The 24,017-nt window shown below is 39.0% G+C and overlaps 1 protein-coding gene across 5 annotated transcripts in view; it reads left to right on the top strand.

Moving 5' to 3' along the window:
• The window catches only part of ARHGEF4 (Rho guanine nucleotide exchange factor 4), a 261,385-nt gene that overhangs the window by 105,688 nt on the left and 131,680 nt on the right, over positions 1-24,017 (top strand). For all 5 annotated transcript variants that reach the window (XM_058715682.1, XM_058715680.1, XM_058715681.1 and 2 more), the window contains exon 3: positions 13,696-14,004. In XM_058715682.1, coding sequence (XP_058571665.1) covers positions 13,696-14,004 — 309 coding nt within the window. The remainder of the gene's footprint in view (positions 1-13,695; positions 14,005-24,017) is intronic.

Below are 24,017 nucleotides of genomic sequence, written 5' to 3'. Positions count from 1 at the left end.
TTATTGGTGTATAGGAATGCAACCGATTTCTGTGCATTGATTTTATATCCTGCGACTTTGCTGAATTCATGGATCAGTTCTAGCAGTTTTTTGGTAGAATCTTTTGCATTTTCCATATAGAGTATCATGTCATCTGTGAAGAGTGAAAGTTTGACCTCCTTCTGGCCGACTTGATGCCTTTTACTCCTTTGTGTTGTCTGACTGCTGAGGCTAAGACTTCCAATGCTATGTTGAATAACAGTGGCGAGAGTGGACATCTCTGTCTTGTTCCTGACCTTAGGGGGAAAGCTCACCCATTGAGGATGATATTAGCAGCAAGTCTTTCATTTATGGCTTTTATGATCTTGACTTATGAGCCTTCTATCCCTACTTTCTTGACCCTTGAAGAAAGGATGCTGTGTTTTGTCAAATGCTTTCTCTGCATCTGTTGAGAGGATCATGTTTTTGTCCTTTCTTTTATTGATGTGATGTATCACATTGATTGTTTTGTGGATATTGAACCAGCCCTGCATACTAGATATAAATCCTGCTTGGTCATGGTGAATAATTCTTTTACTGTATTGTTGGATCTAGTTGGCTAGTATCTTGTTGAGGATTTTTGCATCCATGTTGATAAGGAAAATTGGTCTGTAGTTCTCCTTTTTAGGGGGTCTTTGTCTGGTTTAGGAATCAAGATAATGCTGGCTTCATAGAGTAAGTTTGGAAATTTTTCTTCCATTTCAAATTTTTTTGGAACAGCTTCAAAAGTATAGGTGTTAACTCTTCTTTAAATGTTTGGTAGAACTCCCCTGGAAAGCCATCCAGCCCTGGACTCTTGTTTTATGGGAGATTTTTGATTACTAACTTGATTTCTTTACTGGTTGTGGGTCCATTCAGTTTTTCTATTTCTTCTTATTTCAGTTTTGGTAGTTTATATGTTTCTAGAAATTATCCATTTCTTCCAGATTGTGTATTTTATTGGTGCATAATTGCTCATAATATTCTTTTATTATTTGTATTTCTGCTGTGTTGGTTGTGATCTCTCCTCTTCCATTCTTGATTTTATTTATTTGGGTCCTTTCCTTTTTCTTTTTGATCAAACTGGCTACGGGGTTATCAATTTTCTTAATTCTTTCAAAGAACCAGCTTCTGGTTTCATTGATCAGTTCTACTGTTTTTTTTGGTTTTGATAGCATTGATTTCTGCTCTAAAATTTATTATTTCCTGTCTTGTGCTGGTTTGGGGTTTTATTTGCTGTTCTTTTTTTTAGCTCTTTAAGGTGTAAGATTAGGTTGTCTATCTGAAACCTTTCTTTCTTCTTTAGGAAGGCCTGGATTGCTATATACTTCCCTCTTATGACTGCCTTTGCTGCACCCCAGAGGTATTGGGTTGTGGTGTTATCATTTTCATTGGCTTCCAAGTACTTTTTAATTTCCTCTTTAACCTCTTGGTTAGCCCATTCATTCCTTAGTAGGATGTTCTTTAGACTCCAAGTATTTGTTATCTCTCCAAATTTTTCCTTGTGGTTGATTTCAAGTTTCATAGCATTGTGGTCTGAAAATATGCACAGTATAATCTCAATCTTTTTACACTTGTCGAAGGCTGATTATGTCCCAGTATATGATCTATTTTGGAGAATGTTCCATGTGCACTCGAGAAGAATGTGTATTCTGCTGCTTTAGGATGAAATGTTCTGTATATATTTGTTAAGTCCATCCAGTCCAGTGTGTCATTCAAAGCCATTGTTTCCTTGTTGATTTTCTGTTTCAATGATCTGTCCATTGCTGTGAGTGGGGTGTTGAAGTCCCCTACTATTATGGTATTATTATCAATGAGTTTCTTTATGTTTGTAAATAACTGATTTATATATTTGGGTTCCCCACATTTAGAGCATAAATGTTTACAATTGTTACATCTTCTTGGTGGATGGACCCTTTAATTATGATATAATGCCCTTCCTCACCTCTTGTTTCAGTCTTTATTTTAAAATCTAGATTTTCTGATGTAAGTATGGCTATTCTGGCTTTCTTTTGGTGACCATTAGCATGATAGATGGTTCACCATCCCATTACTTTCAATCTGAAGGTGTCTTTAGGTCTAAAGTGGGTCTCTTGTAAACAGCATATAGATGGATCTTGTTTTCTTATCCATTCTGTTACCCTATGTCTTTTGATTAGAGCATTTAGTCCACTGACATTTAGAGTGAGTACTGAAAAATATGAATTTATTGCCATTATGTTGCCTGTAGAGTTGGAGTTTCTGGTAGTGTTCTCTGGTCCCTTCTAGTCTTTGTTGCTTTTGGTCTTTTGGGTTTGTTTGTTTGTTTGTTTGCTTTTTCATCTTTTTTCCCATCAGAGAGTCCCCCTTAAAATTTCTTGGAGGGCTGAGTTAGTGGTCACAGATCATTTAGTTTTTGTTTTTCTGGGAAACTGTTTATTTCTCCTTCTAGTTTGAATGACAGCCTTGTTGAATAAAGAATTCTTGGCTGCATATATTTCCAATTCAGCACACTGAATATATCCTGCTACTCCTTTCTGGCCTGCCAGGTTTCTGTGGATAGGTCTGCTGCGAACCTGATCTGCCTTCCCTTGTAGGTTAAGGTCATTTTTTTTCCCCTTGCGGCTTTCATGATTCTTTCCTTGCCTAAGTATTTTATGAATTTGACTATGATATGCCTTGTTGATGGCCAGTTTTTGTTGACTCTAAAGGGAGTTCTCTGGGCTTCCTGGATTTTGATGTCTTTGTCTTTCCCCAGGTTAAGAAAGTTTTCCACTATGATTTGCTCACATAACCCTTCTATCCCTTTTTCTCTCTCTTCATCTTCTGGGACTCCTATGATTTTGATGTTATTCATTTTTAATGAGTCTCTAATTCTTATATTCTTATTCTTATATTGTGTTCTCTAATTCTTATATTGTGTTCTTTTGCCTTAGTCTCCCTTTTTTTCTGCCTCATTATTCCCCATAAGTTTGTCCTCTATGTCACTGATTCACTGCTCTGCTTCATCCATACTTTCATCATTGCTACTGTGGCATACATTTGAGATTGCAGCTCAGTTATACCATTTTTTTAAATTTCATCCTGACTAGCTTTTACTTCTTTTATCCCTGCAGAAAGGGATTCCAATCTATTTTCAATCCCAGCTAGTATTCTTATTGTTATGATTCTAAATTCTGGTTCAGACATCTTGCTTGTATCTGTGTTGATTAAGTCCTTGGCTGTCATTTCTTCCTGTTCTTTCTTTTGGGGTGAATTCCTTCATTTTGTCATTTTGGAGGAAGAAAAAGAATAAATAAAAATTTTTAAATTTAAAACAGCACAAAATAATCAAATAAAGGATGCTAGATCCTAGGTGTGTTTTGGTCTGGTTGTTGAAAGAAGCTTGCTAGAATATAGAAAAAACAGGAAAGAAAAGAAAGGGAAAGGAAAACATTTGAAAATTTGGAAAAATAAATATGATAAAATAGAATAAAATGAGATGATTAAATTAAAATAGAATTTAAAAAATTAACAAAAAGGTGAAAATATAGTAGAAAAAGATTAAAGAAAAATCTTTCTTATATAAAAACAGAAAATAAAGATAATTTTTTCTCTTTATTCAAGAATAAGAAAAGAAAAAGGAAAAAAAAACTGAATAGATGGACCAGAGAACAGAATGAAATATGATTGAAATTACATCCAGTTTCCCCTAGAAGTCAAACTATGAAGCGCTTTATAATCCATAAACTAAGCAGACATAAACTGAGATCAGATGGTTTGTCCAGTTGAAAGGGGCTTAGTGTAACAGCTCCATTCTCCACTAGATGGCGGTGTTTAGCTTACTGAGGTGGATTGTTGCAGCTCCTGTAGTTGTGTATGTGCAAGTGCCAGAGGGGTGAAAATGGTGTCCCCCAGCTACCCAGTCTCTAGTATCAGAACTCTGTTCTCCCCGATCAGCAATCGCACACTAGTCTTTTGTCTCCAGCTTCCTTCTTCTCACCACTTCTACACTGTCCATGACCAAGCCATCAGACTGCCAGGCAGCACCTCCCTCCTGAGTTTTATCTCAGATGGGACTGTGTTTCCCAACCCCTCTCTTCTGAGATACTGGCTTTGACCCATTCTGCCCCTCTACAGGAAGGTCTCACCGAGCAATGGCTGGGTGCTGGCCTCACCCAGGAACATTTGTGGGAGATGCCCAGAGACTGTGGCTGGGTGCCAGCCTGCCCCAGAAAAAGTTCACGCAACCGTGTAGCAGCAGTGTTTTAGGGACTATGGCAAGTCAAAACACACATCTGGTGCCAGGCTTCACCCCTCAACATCCTTGTTCCAACACCAGCAAATGTGGCTGATCTCTGGGGTCCTACTGCTGATGTCCAGAGACTGTGGCTGGGTGCCAGCCTGCCCCAGAAAAAGTTCATGCAACCATGTAGCAGCAGTGTTTTAGGGACTGTGGCAAGTCAAAACACACATCTGGTGCCAGGCTTCACCCCTCAACATCCTTGTTCCAACACCGGCAAATGTGGCTGATCTCTGGGGTCCACTGGGACCCTTGCCTTTGGCAAGGCTGCACAGACACTACCAAATGTCCTCCCAGCAGAGGAACTGCATCTCCCCATGTGGCCAGAGAACCCCTCAGACCTCACTCTCTGCTCCTGGGGATTCGCCCTTCCCACCGGAGCACCATCGGATATGGAGCTGCAGAGTTTCAGACTCTGCACTCCCCCTGTTTATAGTGTCTTAATGGTATTGAAACCCTCTCCTTTCTCCTTTCTCCCTTTTTTGTTTAGTCCCTGTGGCTATTTCCACTTTTCTTTTTTCTCTCCAGCTACTTTGGGGGGGGAGGAGGAGTATGCTTTTCCCATACTCTCCCCCACCACCCCATCTCCGTCCTCTCTCAACAAGCAAAAACAGGTCCCTGCCCTCTGCGACTTCTCTCTCCCCCAGTTCACCTCTCTGCACTGTGTACCTGCCAAGTTCTATGGTTCAGATTGTGCAGATTGTTGTGTTAATCCTCAGATCAATTTTCTAGGTGTGCAGGATGGTTTAGTGTTGATCTGACTGTATTTCAGGGATGAGAGATGCAAAAAAAACTTTCATGCTGTTTTGCCATCATGGCCCCCTTTAAAGAATTTGTTTAGGTGTACTTTATTTATTTATTTATTTATTTATTTATTTATTTAGAGAGCAAGCAAGCAGGGGGCTTCCCTGCTTTCAAGCAGGCTCTGCACTGTCAGTAAGGAGCCCGACTCAGGGCTCAAACTCATGAACTGTGAGATCATGACCTCAGCCAAAATCAAGACTCAGATGCTTAACCAACTGAACCACCCAGGCGCCCCTCCACATTCTTACCAACATTAATTTCTTGTCTTTTTGATACTAGCCATTCTGATAGGTATGAGGTGATACCTCATTGTAGTTTTGATTTGCATTTCCCTAATGATTAATGATGTTGAATATCTTTTCATGTGTCTTTGGCCATCTCTGTGTCATCCTAGAAAAATGTCATTTGAATCCTCTGCCCATTTTTAAATTGGATTGTGTGTGTGTGTGCATGTGTGTGTGTGTTGAATTGCATGAGTTCTTTAAGTATTTTAGATATTAACCTCTTATCAGGTATGTCATTTGCAAATATCTTCTCCCATTCAGAGTGTTGCCTTTTCGTTTTCTCGTTTCCTTTGCTGTGTCAAAGCTTTTTAGTTTGATGTAATCCTGATTGTTTATTTTTGCTGTCCTTGCCTGAGGAGTAAGATCCAGGAAAATATTTCTAAGACCAATATCCAAGAGTTTATTGCCTGTGTTTTGTTTTAGGAATTTTATAGTTTCTGGTCTGACATTTGGACCTTTAAACCATTTTGAGTTTGTTTTTGTGTATGACTTAAGAAAGTAGTCCAGTTTCATTCTTTTGCATGTAGCTGTCCAGTTTTACCAACACCATTTATGGAAGAGGTTGACTTTTCCCCATTGTATATTCTTGCCTCCTGTGTCATAGACTAATTGACCGTGTAAGTGTGGGTTTATTTCTGGGCTTCCTATTCTGTTCCATTGATCTATGGGTCCATTTTTGTGCCACTACCGTAATGTTTGGGTTACTATAGCTTTGTAGTATATCTTAAAATCTCCAGCTTTGTTCTTTATCAAGACTGCTTTGGCTTATTTGGGATCTTTTGTGGTTTTATACAAATTTTAGGATTATTTGTTGTAGTTCTGTGAAAAATTATATTAATATTTTGACAGAGGTTATACTGAATCTATAGATTGATTTGGTAGTATGGTTATTTTAACAAGATTAATTTTTATTATCCATAAACATAGGATATCTTTCTATTTATTTGTGTCATCTTCAGTTTCTTTCATTAGTGCCTTCTAGTTTTCAGAGTACAGGTCTTCCACCTCCTTAATTAAATTTATTAGTAGGTATCTCATTCTTTTTGATATAATAGTAAATGAAAAGGTTTTCTTAATTTCCCTTTCTGCTAATTCATTATTTGTGTATAAAGACAACATATTTCTGCAAGTTAATTCTGTGTCCTATAACTTTACTGAATTTCTTTATTAGTGCTAATAGTTTTTTCTATAAATAGTATCATTTTGTCTGCAAATTGTGACACTTTTACTTCTTCCTTACTAATTCAGAGGCCATTTATTTCTTTCTTCTACTCTGTTTGGTGCATCCTTTACCATTTTTAAGGGTATATTGGATGGTAATAAATTCTCTGTTTTCCTTTCTCTGAGAATGTCTTTTTTTAAAATTTTTTTTAATGTTTATTTAATTTTGAGACAGAGAGAGACAGAGCATGAGCAGGGGAGGGGCAGAGAGAGAGGGAGACACAGAATCTGAAGCAGGCTCCAGGCTCTGAGCTGTCAGCACAGAGCCCAATGCGGGGCTCAAACTCACAAACTGTGAGATCATGACCTGAGCCAAAGTCGTACACTTAACCCACAGAGCCACCCAGGCACCCCTTCTCTGAGAAAATCTTGATTTTTCCTTCATTCCTGAAGAATATTTTCACTGCATATTGGATTCTGCATTAACAATTGCTTTCTTAAAAAAAATGACACTTGAAAATGTTGTACCACTTCTTTCTGGCACCCACAGTTTCTGAGGATGTCATTTAAATTGCTTTTCCCTTATAAGGAAGTTCTTTTTTATCTTACCGCTTTCCAGATTTGTCTTTGTCCTTAGATTTCAGAAGTTTGATTATGATGTTTCTTCATGTGGATTTCTTTGAGTTTATCCATTTTGGGATTTGCTCAGCTTCTTAAGTCAGTAGGTTTATGTCTTTTACCAAATTTTGGAAATGTTTAGCCATTATTCCTTTGAATACATTTCACCGCCACCCACCTTCTTCTCTCTTTTTTGGACTCTATATACTGTAATGTTTGATTTTTATAGTCTCACAGGTACTTGAGCTTCTACTTAATTATCTTTTCAGTCTGTTTTTTCTTTGCTGTTCAGACTGTGGGATTTCTCTTTTTCTATCTTAAAGTTCAGTGATTCTCTGTCCTCTCCATTCTCTCTTGAAATCATTTAATTTTTAAATTTTGGTTATTATATTTTTTTTTAATTTTTTTTAACGTTTATTTATTTTTGAGACAGAGAGAGACAAAGCATGAACGGGGGAGGGGCAGAGAGAGAGGGAGACACAGAATCGGAAGCAGGCTCCAGGCTCTGAGCCATCAGCCCAGAGCCCAACGCGGGGCTCGAACTCACGGACTGTGAGATCGTGACCTGAGCCAAATTCAGACGCTCAACCAACTGAGCCACCCAGGCGCCCCAAATTTTGGTTATTATATTTTTAAGTTCTACAACTTCCATTTAGTTATATCTTCTATTTTTGTTAAGATTTTCTATTTTCTGAGATGTCCTTTTTTTTACTTGTTTCAAGAGTATTTCTATTGCTTGTTGAAGCATTTTTATGATGGATGCTTTAAAATCTTTGTCAGATATATCCAGCATCTGTGTCTTCTCAATGTTGGCATTTGTTGACTGTTTTTTCTTGTCCAAGTTGAGATTTTCTTCATTCCTGGTATGACAAGTTCCAATTTTATTCTGGGAATTTTGGGTAGTACATTTTGAGTCTCTGTATCTTATTTAAACCTTCTGTTTTGCAGACCACCTCTACTACTACTCCAATGGGAGAAAGTAAGAACTGCCTCATTACTGCCAGGTGTGGGTGAACTCACAGATTTCTTATGTGGCCTTTTTTGACCACCTGATGCAGGGATGAATGTCTTGTTACTGGTCAGGATGGCGTTAAGGTTCACCATTAGAACTCCACTAACCCTTCCCTGGTTGAGCAGGAGACTGCTACCCATGGAGTCAGAAAGCTTTGTTAATGCTAAGTGGTGGTAAACGTCCTGACTCTCTACTATGCCTTCTTCTACATCACCCTAGCAGGGCAGGAGAGAGATGCCTGTCTACTGCCAGGTAAGGGATGAAAGACATGATGGAGGAGAGCCTCATTACCAATGACAGGTGATCAGAGTCTCCACTTCCCACTAGGCCTTTTCAACACTGTCTGTCTGGAGAATTATGCCCAGTTATGGCTAGGTGAGGCTGGAAGTTCCCCACTCATGCTTTGCTGAGGAAAGCAGGGAATGAAGGAATGTTGCATGGTTTTCACCATGCGAGGATCGAGCAATTCTTGTCTAAAAGTTTTCTGTCTTGCTAGACCAGTCCTCTAGCTTTCATTGGGGCTTTAATGTCAGTGCCTTGTGGCATTTCTAGGTTGAAAGATTCTCCAGCACCCATATGTGGGGTATAAGAAAACCCAGGGAACTCATTGTTTGTTGCATTCTGGAATCCCCAGCTTGTGTGCCTTCTTCTCTGTATCATTCACAGCCTTTATACTTTTGTTTTATATATAACTTTCAAGTTTGTAGGTATACTTAGTAGGAGAGAGGGAGGGAGAAAAGGGAGTGGTGTGTTATTGCCCTCTTGGCCAGAACTGTTGTTTATTTTTTCATAGCATCATTCTCTTGTGTCATGGTTAGTGTCTTCCTCTTTGTTTTTGAAGTTACCAATTTTAGCTTTTTTGAAGTCTTCTCTTCCCCACATTTTCTATTTGATGTTTTTTTTCTTTTCCTATTTTTTTTTGTTTTGGTCTTTTTAGTGTATTGGAGTTTTTCCCTAAATGTGTGGCAGTCTTTGGCTGCATTTCATATTTATTAAGGGTAAAACACCAAACATCTGTTTGGTCTTATGGTCATGTTGGGAGCTAATCAACTACTGGGCTTCACTATAGGACAATTGAGTGAGAAGTTGCTCATTTTACAAATCAGTATTTAGAGGCCTTTTCTCTGGGGTGGGTAAATTTTACCAGAGAAGTATTTTCCCACCTCCTACCCAGGGACTGTAGCCTCATTTTGGGAATGCAGCAAGGAGTTGAGTGACCAACATACAGTTCATTATGCAGAATTTTTTTTGCTATCCCTGTTTTCATCCCAGATCTCTCCACTGCTTTCGCCAATCAGTGTGCTATCCCAGAATCTGAGTCCTCTGTACAAATATTCAATGCCATAAGTTACTGTGTTTTAATTTGGCTGACAGATGGTGTAGGAGAATGGAGAAATGGAGAGGGAAGTGTGCATAGTCCCCAGGCTGACTGAGCTAGAGGAGGTTACTGGGGGGGGCCACACTTTCACACACAGACTTTAACCCAAAGCCTCTGATGTTTCCCTAGGACTTGTGTCTGTCCTGCACAGTCCCTGATAACTTCTTTCCTTTAGTCAGCTTCCTGTGCTCAGCTATACCATTTACCTTTCCTGTATCCACTTACCCTTTTTCAGATTTTATTGAAATTCTTCACCTGCCATTGTCTCATCTTTTCTTAATTTTTCTCTTTTGGGGTTATAGAGGTGGACAGTGGGTACTTAACGAATGATAGCTCCTTCAGTGTTTAGCTGCCTTATCCATAAAGCTGCTCTAGTGTTTAAATTAGCAGTTAAGAACAGAGGAGCTGTTGTTGTTTCAGTACCTACTATCTGCCATATACTTTTAATCTATATATAGAAGTTCATGCATTTATATGTCCCTATCATCCACTATATTTTGAGTTCCTGAAAAGCTGGGACTGTTTTGTCCATTTTTGTGTTCCCATTGCATAAGAAACTCCATGGCAGCAAACTTTGTTCTTTCCCTGCAGAATCTCTAGCATCTGCAGTGCTGTCTGTCACATACTATGTGCTCAAGAACGCCTTGTGGAATGACTTCAGAAAGTGGCCTACCTACAGGAATATTCCTTTATTCTATAAAGTTCTAGTTTCACAAGATAGTGTACCTATGTCTTACACTATGTAGTAGTGGCTTTTGATATGCCTTGCTTATGCTGGCTGATAAAATGTCTAATATTAAACAGACAGACATTAGAACAGCATCTTCTTAATTTGTGGTAACAAGGTTACTTTACAAGGATGCAAACTGGATAAACTAAATCTGTACTGCCCAATACTATAAGGGGAGTTATAGATTTGTACTAGAAATTTACCCAAAGAAAGCCTTGAAGACACTCCAAAATATAAATGAAAAATTGGAGAATGAGTTTAATGCTAAGTAGCATTTTTGCAGTGAAGTGATGAGGTGGGACCTGAAAGCAAATCATTCCAGAAAGATAGGACTCTCTTACTACCACAGCCATCTCAGCTGTGTCTTCCTATTAATAAACCACAATATTGGTTTGCCATATATTGATGTAATATATATGTGACAAGCATTACGCTAAGTGCTGTATGTTCACTATCTCATTTCATTCATATAACATTTTTGAGAGGAATTAGTATTCCCATTTTACAGATGAACAAATAGAGACGAAGTTAAGGTAAGTTGCCCAGAGTTATACTGCTGCTAAGAGCCACAGCCAGGATTCAGCCTCAGTTTATCTAACCCCACAGTCTCCTCCCTGACCCTCCACCCTAGGACGCACACAAGGAACACGAGAACAGCCTGATCTGCCTTGCCTCTCTCTTATTTGCCTGTCTCTATAGTATAGTGATTCTCAAACTAGCCTTGCAACATAATCCCTAGAAGGTATTATAAACCGATTGCTGGCCCCACCCCCAGAATTTCTAATTCAGAAAGTCTTGATGAGGATTGAAAATCTGGGAACAGGATTGAACCTGTTCCCAAGGGTACCGGTTATCCATTACTGCATAATTGGCCTGACTTAGCTGGGTGACTTTGGCTCAGGATCTCTCATAAGGCTGTAGTCAACATGTTGGCAGTGGTGGCACTCATCTCAAGGCTGGACTGCAGGATGTCTTGCTTCCACACTTGCTCTGTGACAGGTCACAGATCCCTGCTGGCTATTGGCTGGAGACATCGGTTCCCTGTCACACGAATCACTCCACAGCACTACTCACAGTATGTCATCTGGCTTCCTGCAGGGCAAGGGATCCATGAGAGTCCCCCCAAAATGGGATCCACAGCCTTTCTTTTTTTATTTTTTTTTGACATTTATTCATTTTTTGAGAGAGAGAGAGAGAGAGAGAGAGAACATGTGCACAAGTTGGGGAGGAGCAGAGGGAGAGGGAGACCTGGTATCTGAAGCAGGCTCCAGGCTCTGAGCTGTCAGCACAGAGCCCAGCACAGGGCTGGAACCCATGAACCGTGAGATCTTGACCTGAGCTAAAGTCAGACACTTAACCGATTGAGCCACCCAAGCACCCCGGAAGCCACAGCCTTTCTATAACCTAATCTCAGAAGTGGCATCCCATCCCTTCTGCTGTACTCTGTTCATTGGAAGCAAGTCACTAAGTCCAGCCCACTCTCAAGAAGAGAGGCTCAGACAAGGGCCTACACCAATGAGGTGAGGTCTTTGGAGATCATCTTAGAGAGTGCTCATCATACTGGGTGCTGCTGGTCTGGGGCCATACTTTGCAAATTACTGCTGTAATTAATGGCCTCAGAACAAAGACCTTTTTTCCTGAGAGCAAAGCTCTTTGTTAAGTAAATGGATATATGACCGTAGCCACCTCTCAAGGTAGGAAAAGGGGCAAGGGAGGAGTTAACTCTTTTCCATTGAGCATACAGAAAAAAAAAAATGAAGGTAAAGTTTTGCACTTAGGACACTTAGTCTCTAGCCAGCATTCTCTATAATGGCCCATAACCAAGCTGTGAAAGTAATAACATTCTAAAGTTATGATAAAACAGAAGTTGTGGATAAAACCGTCACTGATGGCATGAAGAAGCTCCAGCCAACAACTCAGGTTCAGGCTGGTAGGTTACAGAGTGGTGTGATGGAAAAGTCCGAGTTGCCTTCTAAGTTGAAAATAAGTGAGCTCATCTCTAATGGCAGTGAGTTACATTCTTGTGGAAGTGCCAGTACCAGGGAGCTTGCCTTCCTTCCAGAAGGCTTATGTCACTTGCCTAATGGCCCTAGAAGGACCCAGCTTCTTTATCTAGTGTACATAAAGTGTGTAACAGGGAGTCTTGCATAAAGATGTGCTCAATTAACATCCATTCCTTTTTGGGGGACTTTGAGAGTTATCAGAGTCTGAGGTGTTGTGCTTGCTTACTATGGAGTCATTCTATCTGCTTATGAAACAGTAATTTGTACAATGTTGTGAATGGACATGGAGTGTAGAGTCACAGTAGGATGACATACAGAGCCATGTGAACTCAGACAATCACTTAAGCTTTCTGAGACTCTATCTGTAGAATATGGATAATATACCAGCTGTTTCTAGCCCTCAGTAGAGTTGGGGAAAGAAAACTAAATGAAAGCACTTTTTAAACTTAGAGCAATATTTGGGAGCTAAAAAAATGAAACAAAACAAAACAGTGATTCTCAGCCTTGGGTGCATATTAGAATCACCAGGAGAGCTTTGGAAAGTCCCAGTTCCCAGGCTGTACCCCAAAACTATAAGTAACAGTTATGCTCCCTCCTCCTCTACCTTCTTCTCTCTCCCCGTGTGTGTATTCATATATATATATGCATGCATATATATAATTTAAGGCAGACTCTTCAAATAGTTAACAGAAATTTCACCTTTGTGAAATTTTCACAAAGTATTTCACTATTTTCAAATAGTATACACAAAGTATTTGGAGATGATATTCCAAAGAAGTCTTGTGAAAGAGGTGTCCACCAGGGTGCAGTGGCAGGGGGCAGGAGGTGGGGGATAAGACTTAACACCTGTGAAGAAAAGGTGCACCTTTGGGTTGATCCCAGAGGCCATGTCAAGCACAAAGGATGACCAAGGATGACAAAGAATGGCCATGTCAACACAAAGCCCACGTAGTCTGTTAGTAGGGACAAATTTTATTTTGAATTCAGTTAGGTTGCCTGATAACTGTAAACTAGGACAAAGTGAAGGCAACACAGGTAAGGTGAAGCTGTGTGTACATTTAGTTAATGTCTGTGCCAAGAAAGAAGTAATAAGTGCCTAAGTGTGTTTGTGTTCAAATTTTGTTCTCAGGGTATGTTGTTTAAGCAAGAGCTTTCAAGTAATCACTTCAAGACTTTCAGTTATCACTTTCAGTAATCACTTTCAAGACTTAATTCTTTGATCAAGGTAGAAGACTTGATCTCTTTAGTCTTGAAAGTACAGTTTTTAAAAGAAACAAGATTTGTTTTATTCCTAATCTTCACATTTTCCAGAATTACTGTGAACAAGGTATTTTACTGGAATCTGTATTTTAGGGGATTAACCCAAAGATGGGGGTGATACCCCCAAAAAAACTGAAAAGAAAAGGACACTGTGCCCAGTTGATATGTTCTCCTCTCTGATCTCTAGAACTATATGCGGTGGGAAGAACAACAAGGCAAGAAGCCCAATTGCTCCCACAGTCAGAAAGCTTTTCACATTGAGCCAACACAGAGGCCATTCTCTACCACTGAGATGGTGGCATGGACCCTCCCCTCCGTCTCTGCAGAGGATATCCCCAGGGAGACTCCTTCACAACCTAGGAGCATCATCCCTCGGCACTCACGCATCAGTTTAGATGACCTGTGGCTGGAGAAGATGCAGAGGAGGAGGTTTAAGAAGCAGGTCCAGGTTGAAAGGAAGATGCACCCAGAGATAGCACATAAAGATGGAGTCCAAGTAAGCTGTTTACATGCCATGTATCATCAGACTTGGCCTGGTATCCCCTCTTCCTCTGCAGCTGCTTACATTTTCTAAGCTCTCCCTTGACTCTTTCCTGTGATATAGTTTGTTGCCCTTGGGCCCTATGTATACAGCACAATGACACCCTTCCTCATGCCCTCAGGCTCAGCATAGACTGCAGATGATATTCTACACAGTGGTATGTCTTAGAGCCAGAGGTTGTGGCTTCTCTTCCCTCTCTACAGTGTGTCTCTGCCTGTGTTCAGCTCTTTGCAAGGCACTGGAGCAGAACTGAAGAAGGCAGGGCCAGCCCTCAAGCTTTCCTGTAGTAATTACCATTTAGTGGGGACCTACTCTGTGTCAAACACTATGTTTGACACTGGACAGTATTATCTCTACTACTAATAAAGAACTATGACATTATGATATAATATTCTTAATTAAATTAATTAAATAAAGTTATACTAAGGCAATTAAATGCCATCCCTAGGGACATTTGACACCATGATTTTTTATGAAACTGTCATCCTATTAAAAAAACTTAATAGTGCACACAGCATACTTTTTACCCATTCCCAGACTCTGTTTCTTGTTCTTTCCCTTTATAAAATAGCAATTTTTTTACTATCAAGTATTTGTGAAGTACACATCCCTGAGTCTCCCTCATCCCTTTTTTAAATTATGGTGAATTTCACATAACATAAAATTAACCATGTTAAAGTATACAATTAAGTGGCATTTAGTAGATTCACAAGGTTTTGCAAGCATCACCTCTATGTAGTTACAAGACATTTTCATTATCTCAAAAGGAAACTCCACAGTCATTAAGCAGTCACTACCCATTTCCCATCCCCAGACCCTGGAAAGCACAAATATACTTTCTGTGGCCTATGGATTTGCCTATTCTGGATATTTCATATAAATGGAATCAATATGTGACCTTTCGTGTCTGTCTTCTTTCACTTAGCATAATCTTTTTGAAGTTCATCTATGTTATAGTATATATCAGTACTTCATTCCTTTTTAGGACTGAATAATATTCCATTGTATGGATATATTTGTTTGATGTCATTTACCCATATCATACCCATTGATAGACATTTGGGTTGTCTCCAACTTTTGGCTATCATTAATAGTGCTGTCAAGAACATCTATGTATAAACTTTTGTTTGAATACATGTTTTCTATTCTTTTAGAATAGGAGTGGAATTGTTGGTACATATGGCAATTCTATGATTAACTCTTTGAGGAATTGCCAAGCTGTTTTCCATAGTGTTTACACCATTTACATTCTCACCAGCAATGTATGAGGGTTGCAACTTCTCCACATCTTCACCAACACTTGTTTTCTGTTTTATATTGTTGTTTAAATTACACCATCCTGGTGGGTCTGAATCAAACCTCACTGTGGTTTGATTTACATTTACCTAATGAGTTATGTTGAATATATTTTCATATGCTTGTTGGCCACTTGTAAACTTCTTTGGAAAAATGTCTCTTCAAGACATTTGCCCATTTCTAATTGGCCTTTTTGTCTTTTTGCTGTTGATTTGTGAGAATTTTTTTATATATGTGGATATATATTATGACATACATATATGTGTGTGTGTGTGTGGATATATATTATGACCTTTACTGAATAAGTGATTTGCAGATATTTTCTCCCATCTCTAGATTGCCTTTCACTTTCTTGATAGTGTCTACTGCCTTGATAGTGTCTACTTGCACAAAACTATTTAATTTGATATAATCCAATTTGATTTTTTGTTGTTGTTGCTTGTGAATTTAGTGTCATGTCGAAGAGTCAATTACCAAATCCAAGGTCATGAAAATTTACTTCCTTGCTTTCCTCTAAGAGTTTTGGGGTCTTTGATTCATTTTGAATCAATTTTTGTGTGTTGTGTGAAGCAGAAATTCAACTTCAATTTTTTCTATGTGGATATCTTGTTGTGTTAGCAACATTTGTTGAAGAGACTAACCTTTCCCTCATTGAATGGTCTTGGCACCCTTGGAAAAAAATCAAATGGCCTTCGATATATAGATTTATTTCTGGATCCTCGATTCTGTTCCATTGGCCTATATATCTATGATTATGCCAGTACCACACTATTTTAACTACTGTAGTTTTGTATTAAGTTTTAAAGTTAAGATGTATGAGTTATCTTTGCTATTTATATGTATGGTGTAGAAGGCTATTGGTATTTTGCTAAGATTACAATGAATATGTAGATAACTTTGGAGAGTATTGCCATCTTAATAGTATTAAATCTTTGAAACCATGAACACAGGTTGTTTTTCCATGTTTTAGGTGTTCTTTAGCTGTTTTTAGCAATGTTTTGTAGTTTTCAATGCAGAAGTCTTACACATCCTTGGTTAAAATGTTTCCTAAGTATTTTTTTCAAAAAACGTTTCTTGAGGGGCAGAGGGAGAGGGAGAGAAAGAATCTCAAGTAGGCTCCATGCTCAGTGCAGAGCCTGACGTGGGGCTCAGTCTCATGACAGTGAGATCATGACCTGAACCAAAATCAAGAGTTGAATTCGTACCCAACCGAGCTACCCAGACACCCCTTTTCTTCAGATTTTTAATTGATGTATAGTTGAAATATAATATTATATTAGTTTTAGGTGAACAACGTAGTGATTTGATAATTATATACATTATAAAATGCTCACTACAATGAATATAGTCACCATCTGTCACCATACAAAATTATTACAGTAATATTGACTATATTCCCTATACTGTACTTTTCATCCCCATGACTTATTTATTTTATACCTGGATGTCTGCAGCTCTAATCTCCTTCATCTATTTTGCCTATCACCACCCTCCCCCTCTGGTAACCACCAGTTTGTTCTTGGTATTTATGGGCCTGCTTCTGCTTTTTGTTTGTGTTTGTTGATTTGTTTTGATATGTGATTTTTAGATTCCACATATGAGTGAAGTCATATGGTATTTGTCTTTCTCTGTTTGACTTATTTTACTTAGTATAATACCTTCTAAGTCCATTCATATTGTCACATCACAAATGGGAAGGTTCCATTCTTTTTTATGGCTGAGTAATGTTCCATTGTGTGTGTGTGTGTGTGTGTGTGTGTGTGTGTGTGTGTATACCACATCTTTATATATTCACCTATTTATGGACACTTATGTCACTTCCATATCTTGGCTATTGTAAATAATGCTACAGTAAACATAGGGGTACATATATCTTTGATGTTTATTTTTTTTGAGAGAGAGACAGAGTGTGAGCAGGGAGGGGCAGAGAGAGGGAGACACATTTTCTTTTTGACAATAAATTGTCAGCCATTCTGACAAGTTACAGATTCCTCACTGTGGTTTTTATTTGCATTTCCCTGATGATAAATTGAGCCTCTTTTCAAGTGTCTGTTGGCTATCTGTATGTCTTCTTTGGAAAAATGTCTATTCAGGCCCCCTACCCCTACCCATGAAAATGTGTATTCATTACCCTACTCAGTGTAACATGGACCTAATAAAATAAGTTGTGAAGTATTCTCTCATCATCTATATTTTTGAACAGATTGATAAAGTTAGTTTTCTTTTTTTGTTTGTTTATTTTTGAGACAGAGACAGAGCATGAGCAGGGGAGGGGCACAGAGCGAGGGAGACACAGAATCCAAAGCAGGCTCCAGGCTCTAAGCTGTCAGCACAGAGCCTGACACAGGGCTCAAACTCACAAACCATAAGATCATGACCTGAACCGAAGTCAGGCACTTAACCCACTGAGGCACCCTAGCATCTCAATAAAGTTGTTTTTCTTTGCTCTGAAGTCTACTTTGATATGAATATATCCACTTCTTTTTTGATTTATGTTTACATATACTTTTTACTTTCAACCTGTTATTAATTTGAAGTAAATTTCTTATAAGCAACATTATTAGATGTTTTTGTTTTATCCATTCTGCTTACCTCTTTTAATTGGTGCATTTTGACCACTTCCATTTGAAATGATTATTGTGTTAGGATTTAAGTCTGCCACTTTATTATTAGTTTCCTGATTGTTTCTCCTGTTTTCTGGTACTCTTTTCTTACTTTTCTGTCAGTTATATGAATATTTTTAGGATTCCATCATAATTTATTTGTAGTATTTTTGAATGTATGGTTCTGTGTAGTTTTCTTAGTGGTTGCTAAAAGTACTGTTGTATACACACATAACTAATCACTGTCTACCATTATCAACATTGTATCACTTCCAGTGAACTATAGTAATCTTACTCCCACCGAGGCTCATTTCCCCTCCCCACTTTATCATTGTCTAAAGTGTTTTCTCTATATACATTAAGCACCATATCAAATTTTTTAAATTTTTGTTTCAGTCATCAAAAATGATTTAAGACATTCGTGAGAAATGGATAGTCTATTATATTTACCCTAAATTTTACCCATGCCAATGTTCTTTCTTTATGAAAGTCCAGACTTTTTTTGTCATCATTTCCTTTCTCTTTAGAAAACTTTCTTTAGCCACCCTTTAAGGGTAAGTTTGTGAACAATATATCTTTTACTTTTCCTTCAACTAAAAATGTCTTTATTTTCCCTTCATCCTGAAGGAAAAAAGATACAGGCTTAGCAGTTGACAGTCTGGCCTGCATTGCTCAGACGACAAACTCCTTGTTAGGTGTACCATTTAAGGAATGTATGTTTGCTCTCTAGTTGCTGTCTTTAGTTTTCAGAGGCTTAACTGTGATATGCCTTAGAAATCATTTCTTTGGGTTTACCCTATTTGTGGTCCACTCAGTGTTTTAGTTAGCTTGGGCTGCCATAACATAATACCACAGACTAGGTAGCTTAAAGAGCAAAAACATTTATTGCTCACAGTTCTGGAGGCTAGAGGTCCAAGATCAAAGTGCTGGCCAATTCAGTGTCTGGTAAGAGCCTGCTTCCTAGTTTTGAGATGGCTTCTTGCTGTATCCTCAAGGGCAGAAAGACAGATCATCTCTCCTGTGTCTTTTCTTATTAGGGCACTAATCCCATTTATGAGGGCTTCTCCTTCATGTTACCTTCAAATGCCATCACACTGGCGATTAGGGCTTCAACATCAGTTGAGAGGGGACATAAACATTCAGTCCATAGCATGAAGCTTTTTGAATTTGTGAATTCAAATTTCAAATTTCAAATTTCACTGAATTTGGGAAGTGTTCAGCCATTATTTCCTTAATACTGTTCCAATCCCATTTCTCTCTCCTTTCCTTCTAAGACTCTGCCCTTTTGTTATTAGCCCATGGGTCACTGGGACTGTTTTATTTCAGTCTGTTCTCCTTCTGTTGTTCAGAATGAGCAAACTGTATTGATCTATACTCAAGTTCAATGATTTTATCCTCTGTCATCTCCACTCTACTACTGAGCCTATCCAATAGGTTTTTGTATCAGTATTGATTCTTTTTTGGCTCTTTTTATAATTTCATTGTCTGGTTTTTTTTATTTGTTTCCAGAAAATGTGTAACTGATTATTCAAGTATTTTTATAATGATTGCTTTACATTGTCAGATAATCCAACATCTTATTCATCTCAGTGTTGGTATGTTGTCTTTTTTCATTCATTTTGTGGTTTTTCTGTTTCTTTGTATAATGAGTGATTCACTTGTATCCTCTATATTATGTGATGAGACTCTGCATCCTATTTTTCTTTCTTTCTTTCTTTCTTTCTTTCTTTCTTTCTTTCTTTCTTTCTTTCTTTCTTTCTTTCTTTCTTTCTTTCTTTCTTTCTTTCTTTCTTTCTTTCTTTCTTTCTTTCTTTCTTTCTTTTTTAGCAGTTAGTCCCCCTGATGAAAGTTGGGTACTCACTGTGTCATTGCATTTGGGTGGGGTAGAAGTTTATCTCCCTCTTCATCCCTACTGACAACTTCCTGGTAAAAGTAGGACACCAACTCTACCATCTCATTGCTTCCAGCATGTAAGCTCAGCTCTCTGCTGGCCCCTGCCAACACAAGGAGAGAAGAAACAAAGTGAAATACCAGTTAGTCTTGACTCCCTTCTCTTCCCCTGCTTCATTACTGTCCAGTAGGTATGGAGGTTCATTTCTCCTATCTATCTGACACTGGGGCAGGTAGATATTAAAGTGGTAACTACTCCTGATTTACATGACATCATTCAGTCTCATTCATGCCAATTGTGGCAATCAACCTAGCTGCACCCCACTGACACAGGAGTGAGGGCAGTAAAACCTGTTGGTGCCTCACCCCACCTCACATTGCTTCCTTGTCTGGTTCTTGCTTCCTGAGGGTGAAGCTCAGCTCTCCACTGCACCTACAGACACTACTCTGGCAGGCAAATTGGCTCACCAGTGTTTGCTTCCCCCAGGCAAGGGATGGAAAGTCAGTTCCCTGCTTGGCCTGCTAACACCACTCATGGGGAAATTAGAGTGCCACCTACTTCTGCCTGGAAAAGAATAAAAACTTCCCACTCATTTCCATAGACATCACTGAGTGGGACATTACCTGCTTCTGCTTGGTGCGAGTTGGAATATAGCTTCCTGTTCAGCCCCACCAAACCACCTGAGAGGGGAATCAGAGCATGCCATCTGCTTCTGTGAGACAGGGAAGTGGGGTGAAAGATTAGCTCCCTGCTTGGCCCCACTTTCATTTCATGCTGTTTCTTTTGGTCTAAGCAGGTAGTGATTTTGCTGGTATAAAATTCTTAAGAACCTTTTGGGTCTCCCATGTATGCCACAGGGATTCCCTCAATTAAACAAGAGGCTCTTCCAAAGATCTTTCTGTTTTTGGCTTCTTTTGATATGGCTAAGGGGATTTTTGAGTCACGTGCTTAGTGTCTTCAAAGATCCTTTTGTATGACTGAATCTCTGACTTTCAGTATTTCTGAGGTATTAGCAAAAGGTAGTCTAGGGGCGCCTGGGTGGCTCAGTCGGTTAAGCGTCCGACTTCAGCCAGGTCACGATCTCGCGGTCCGTGAGTTCGAGCCCCGCGTCAGGCTCTGGGCTGATGGCTCAGAGCCTGGAGCCTGTCTCGGATTCTGTGTCTCCCTCTCTCTGCCCCTCCCCCGTTCATGCTCTGTCTCTCTCTGTCTCAAAAATAAATAAACATCAAAAAAAAAAATTTAAAAGGTAGTCTAGACACTCCGTTTTTTCTCTAGACCTAGTTTTCTGAAAGTGATCTCTTAACTTTAGTATGTTTTGCCATCAGGGTAAGCTGAGAATTTCCGAAATCATCAAGCCCCTGTTCCTTGTTGTTCAGTAGTTCTTCCTTCTATTTCTTTCTTTCTTCTTGCATTTTAGCATAAGCAGCAAGAAGAAACTAGGCTGTACTTCTAACACTTCGCTTGGAAATCTCCTCACCTAACTATCCAAGTTCATCATTTACCAATTTGCTCTCTATATAACTACAGGGCACACTTATGCTTAAGCTTCCTACCACTAAATGACAAGGATTCTTATTTCCTTCTGAGCCCTCACTAGAGGCACCTTTAATCCATTTTCTATTAACAGTCTGTTTAAAACATTTTAGTTGTCCTCTAAGGCAATTTATGTTTTCTCTGTCACGGTCCTCACTCCCTTCTGAGCCCTCACTGCTAAGCATGACTTTAACATCTATGTTTCTACTAACAGTCTACTCAAGGAAATCTAGACTTTTTCTGTCATGCTTTCCCAAATTCTTCCAGCCTCTGCCCATTGCCTAATTCCAAAGTCATGTCCACATTTTTAGGTGATTATTACAGTCACACTCCCCTTCTAGGTTCCAAAATCTCTACCCATTTCCTATTTCTGCTATAAAAAACCACCACAAATCTAATGGTTTAAAACAACACAAACCTATTATCTTACAGTCCTGTACCTTGATAAGGTAAAAATCACAGCAGTAAGGCTGTGTTCCTTTCTTAAGGACCTGAGGGAGAATCCATTTCCTTGTCTTTTCCAGCTTCTGTAGGCTGCCCACATTCTTTGTCTTCTGACCACTTCTGCATTTCAAAGTCATCACCATGGCATCTCTCTGACTGTTCTGTAGTTCCCTCTCTTTCTGAACCTGACCTCTGCTGGGAAATGTTATTTTAAGGACTCAAGATCAGGTTGGGCCCACCTAGGTAATCTCCCCCTCTCAAGACCCTTAACCTTAATCATATCTTCAAGGTCAGTTTGTTTGGTAAGGTAACAGGCAGGGATTAGGATGTGTGTACAGCTTATATTATTCTGTCTACAACAGCCCTCCTTCTTCTAATGTTTTCTCCCTTGTTTAGAGGAAACAAGCTTTTCTTTGAGTTTTTCTTGTTTGTGCCTGTCATTGGTTCTGATTGGAGGCTTCTGCACTGCCTTGTCTGGGATGTATGAGAGGCATAAGGAGACCAGGTCACTCAGCACCCTGTTGCCTCACAAGTCTTGAGGTCTCTAGACAGCCTCTTTCTACCTTTCAGTCTTTCTACATTTGTTTGTTGTATTATATCTGGAAGTTTAGTTGGAAGAGGAAGGGCCTTGAAAGAGTGGGGCTACTCCATCCTAGCAGAATCAGAAATCTCTAAAAGTTTGCTTTTTAAGAACTAAGTGTTTTTTGTGGGGGTAGTGGGGGGGTCCCTAAGGCACATTCAGTGATGTGCTAAAAGGACTCATGAGACTTAGCATATAATCATGGTGAGGCTTATTGCAGTGAAAGGATGTATGGTAGGATCAGCAAGGGAAAAAGACACAGGTGGAGTCTGGATAAGTAACCCACAAAGTCTTTCCATGCTTTCTCCCTCCTGTAAGGGTTCACATTGAGCTTGCTTCTTTCTCCAACAGGAGAGAAAAATGCAGTACCATGTGCCCAATGCTTCTGTCCAGGGAAGCCCACTAGATGCTGAGAGTTTAAGGTTTTTATTGGAGGCTGGTCACACAGCACCCCCTGCCTAACACATACTGAATTTCAGAATACTAGAAGGAAAGCAGATGTTTGGCATACAGCACACTATACAATTGAAAACTGTAAGTTCTCACTTTAATTTGTTGATATATAAAAATTATACACATAACCCAGGCACAGGTGAACCCATCCTTATCAGTTAGGGAATGGTTCAAGGGCCTTCCAGATGCCAGCCAAGATACCAACCTTATACACAGGCACTGGTAAAGATAACATCCTCAGGTCTGCTCTTTGCTTTTTTCTGCATGTGAGTAACAAACTTATTTGGGATGTTATCAGATAGTACCTCTAATCAACAAAATAATGTAACAAACAGCTTAGGATCTCACCAAATCCCACACCAGGGAAAATGCAGACCTATAGCTGGGAATCCAAGGGAGAATGGGTTAAGATTCAGAAATGGGGATAGTGCATAATATAAGGTCTTTTTACCATTTGACTATAACTCTCAAGGTGGGAAGTGAATATAGGAGACAGTTATACATAACTAAAGGTCAGAGATATAAATTGCAAATTTATATCTTATAAATTAAAAGTACTGTTTTACATTTTGAAATGAATGTTTTGATGCAGCTGCTACTGCAAACTGGCCATGTCAAAATGGTCACAAGTCAACCCATGAGTATAAACAGTTTTGTTATAACAACAATCCTGTGAGGTGGTTATTATGTACTTGTTTTACAGATGAAGAAGCCGAGATTCAGAGACATTAAGAAACTTGCCAAATTCTAAGGTCATACGTTGGCAGAGACAGGATTTGAACCCAATTTGTGTGTCTCCAAAGCCTTTTCTCTTTCTAACTTGCATTGTTTCATGTAGGTTATGGAATGATGGGATGAAACTTCACATATTTTTTACTGTAAGTTCTCATTTTAATTAGCTTATATGTAGAAAAATTGTTGGAAGTATGTAACCACATAGGGCAAGAACAAACGCAGCATATTTAATATGGTACTTCTCTGGCTTCTAGACTCCCAATGAAAGGTGTACCTGCCAGAATCACTGTCTAAAGAGGAAATAGCTCAATTCTAGCTACACTACCAGTTTTTCATACTAAGATTTATACTGCCGTTGGGGAGGAACTCACTTAACAGTCAATGCATTTCAGTTTAAAGGAATAATTGAAAACTGATCTCCCACCAAAAGCCA

This window comes from Neofelis nebulosa, chromosome 2 (genome assembly GCF_028018385.1).
Source record: "Neofelis nebulosa isolate mNeoNeb1 chromosome 2, mNeoNeb1.pri, whole genome shotgun sequence".
In the NCBI taxonomy this organism is placed as follows: domain Eukaryota; kingdom Metazoa; phylum Chordata; class Mammalia; order Carnivora; family Felidae; genus Neofelis; species Neofelis nebulosa.
This window is presented reverse-complemented; position numbering and strand designations above follow the sequence as displayed.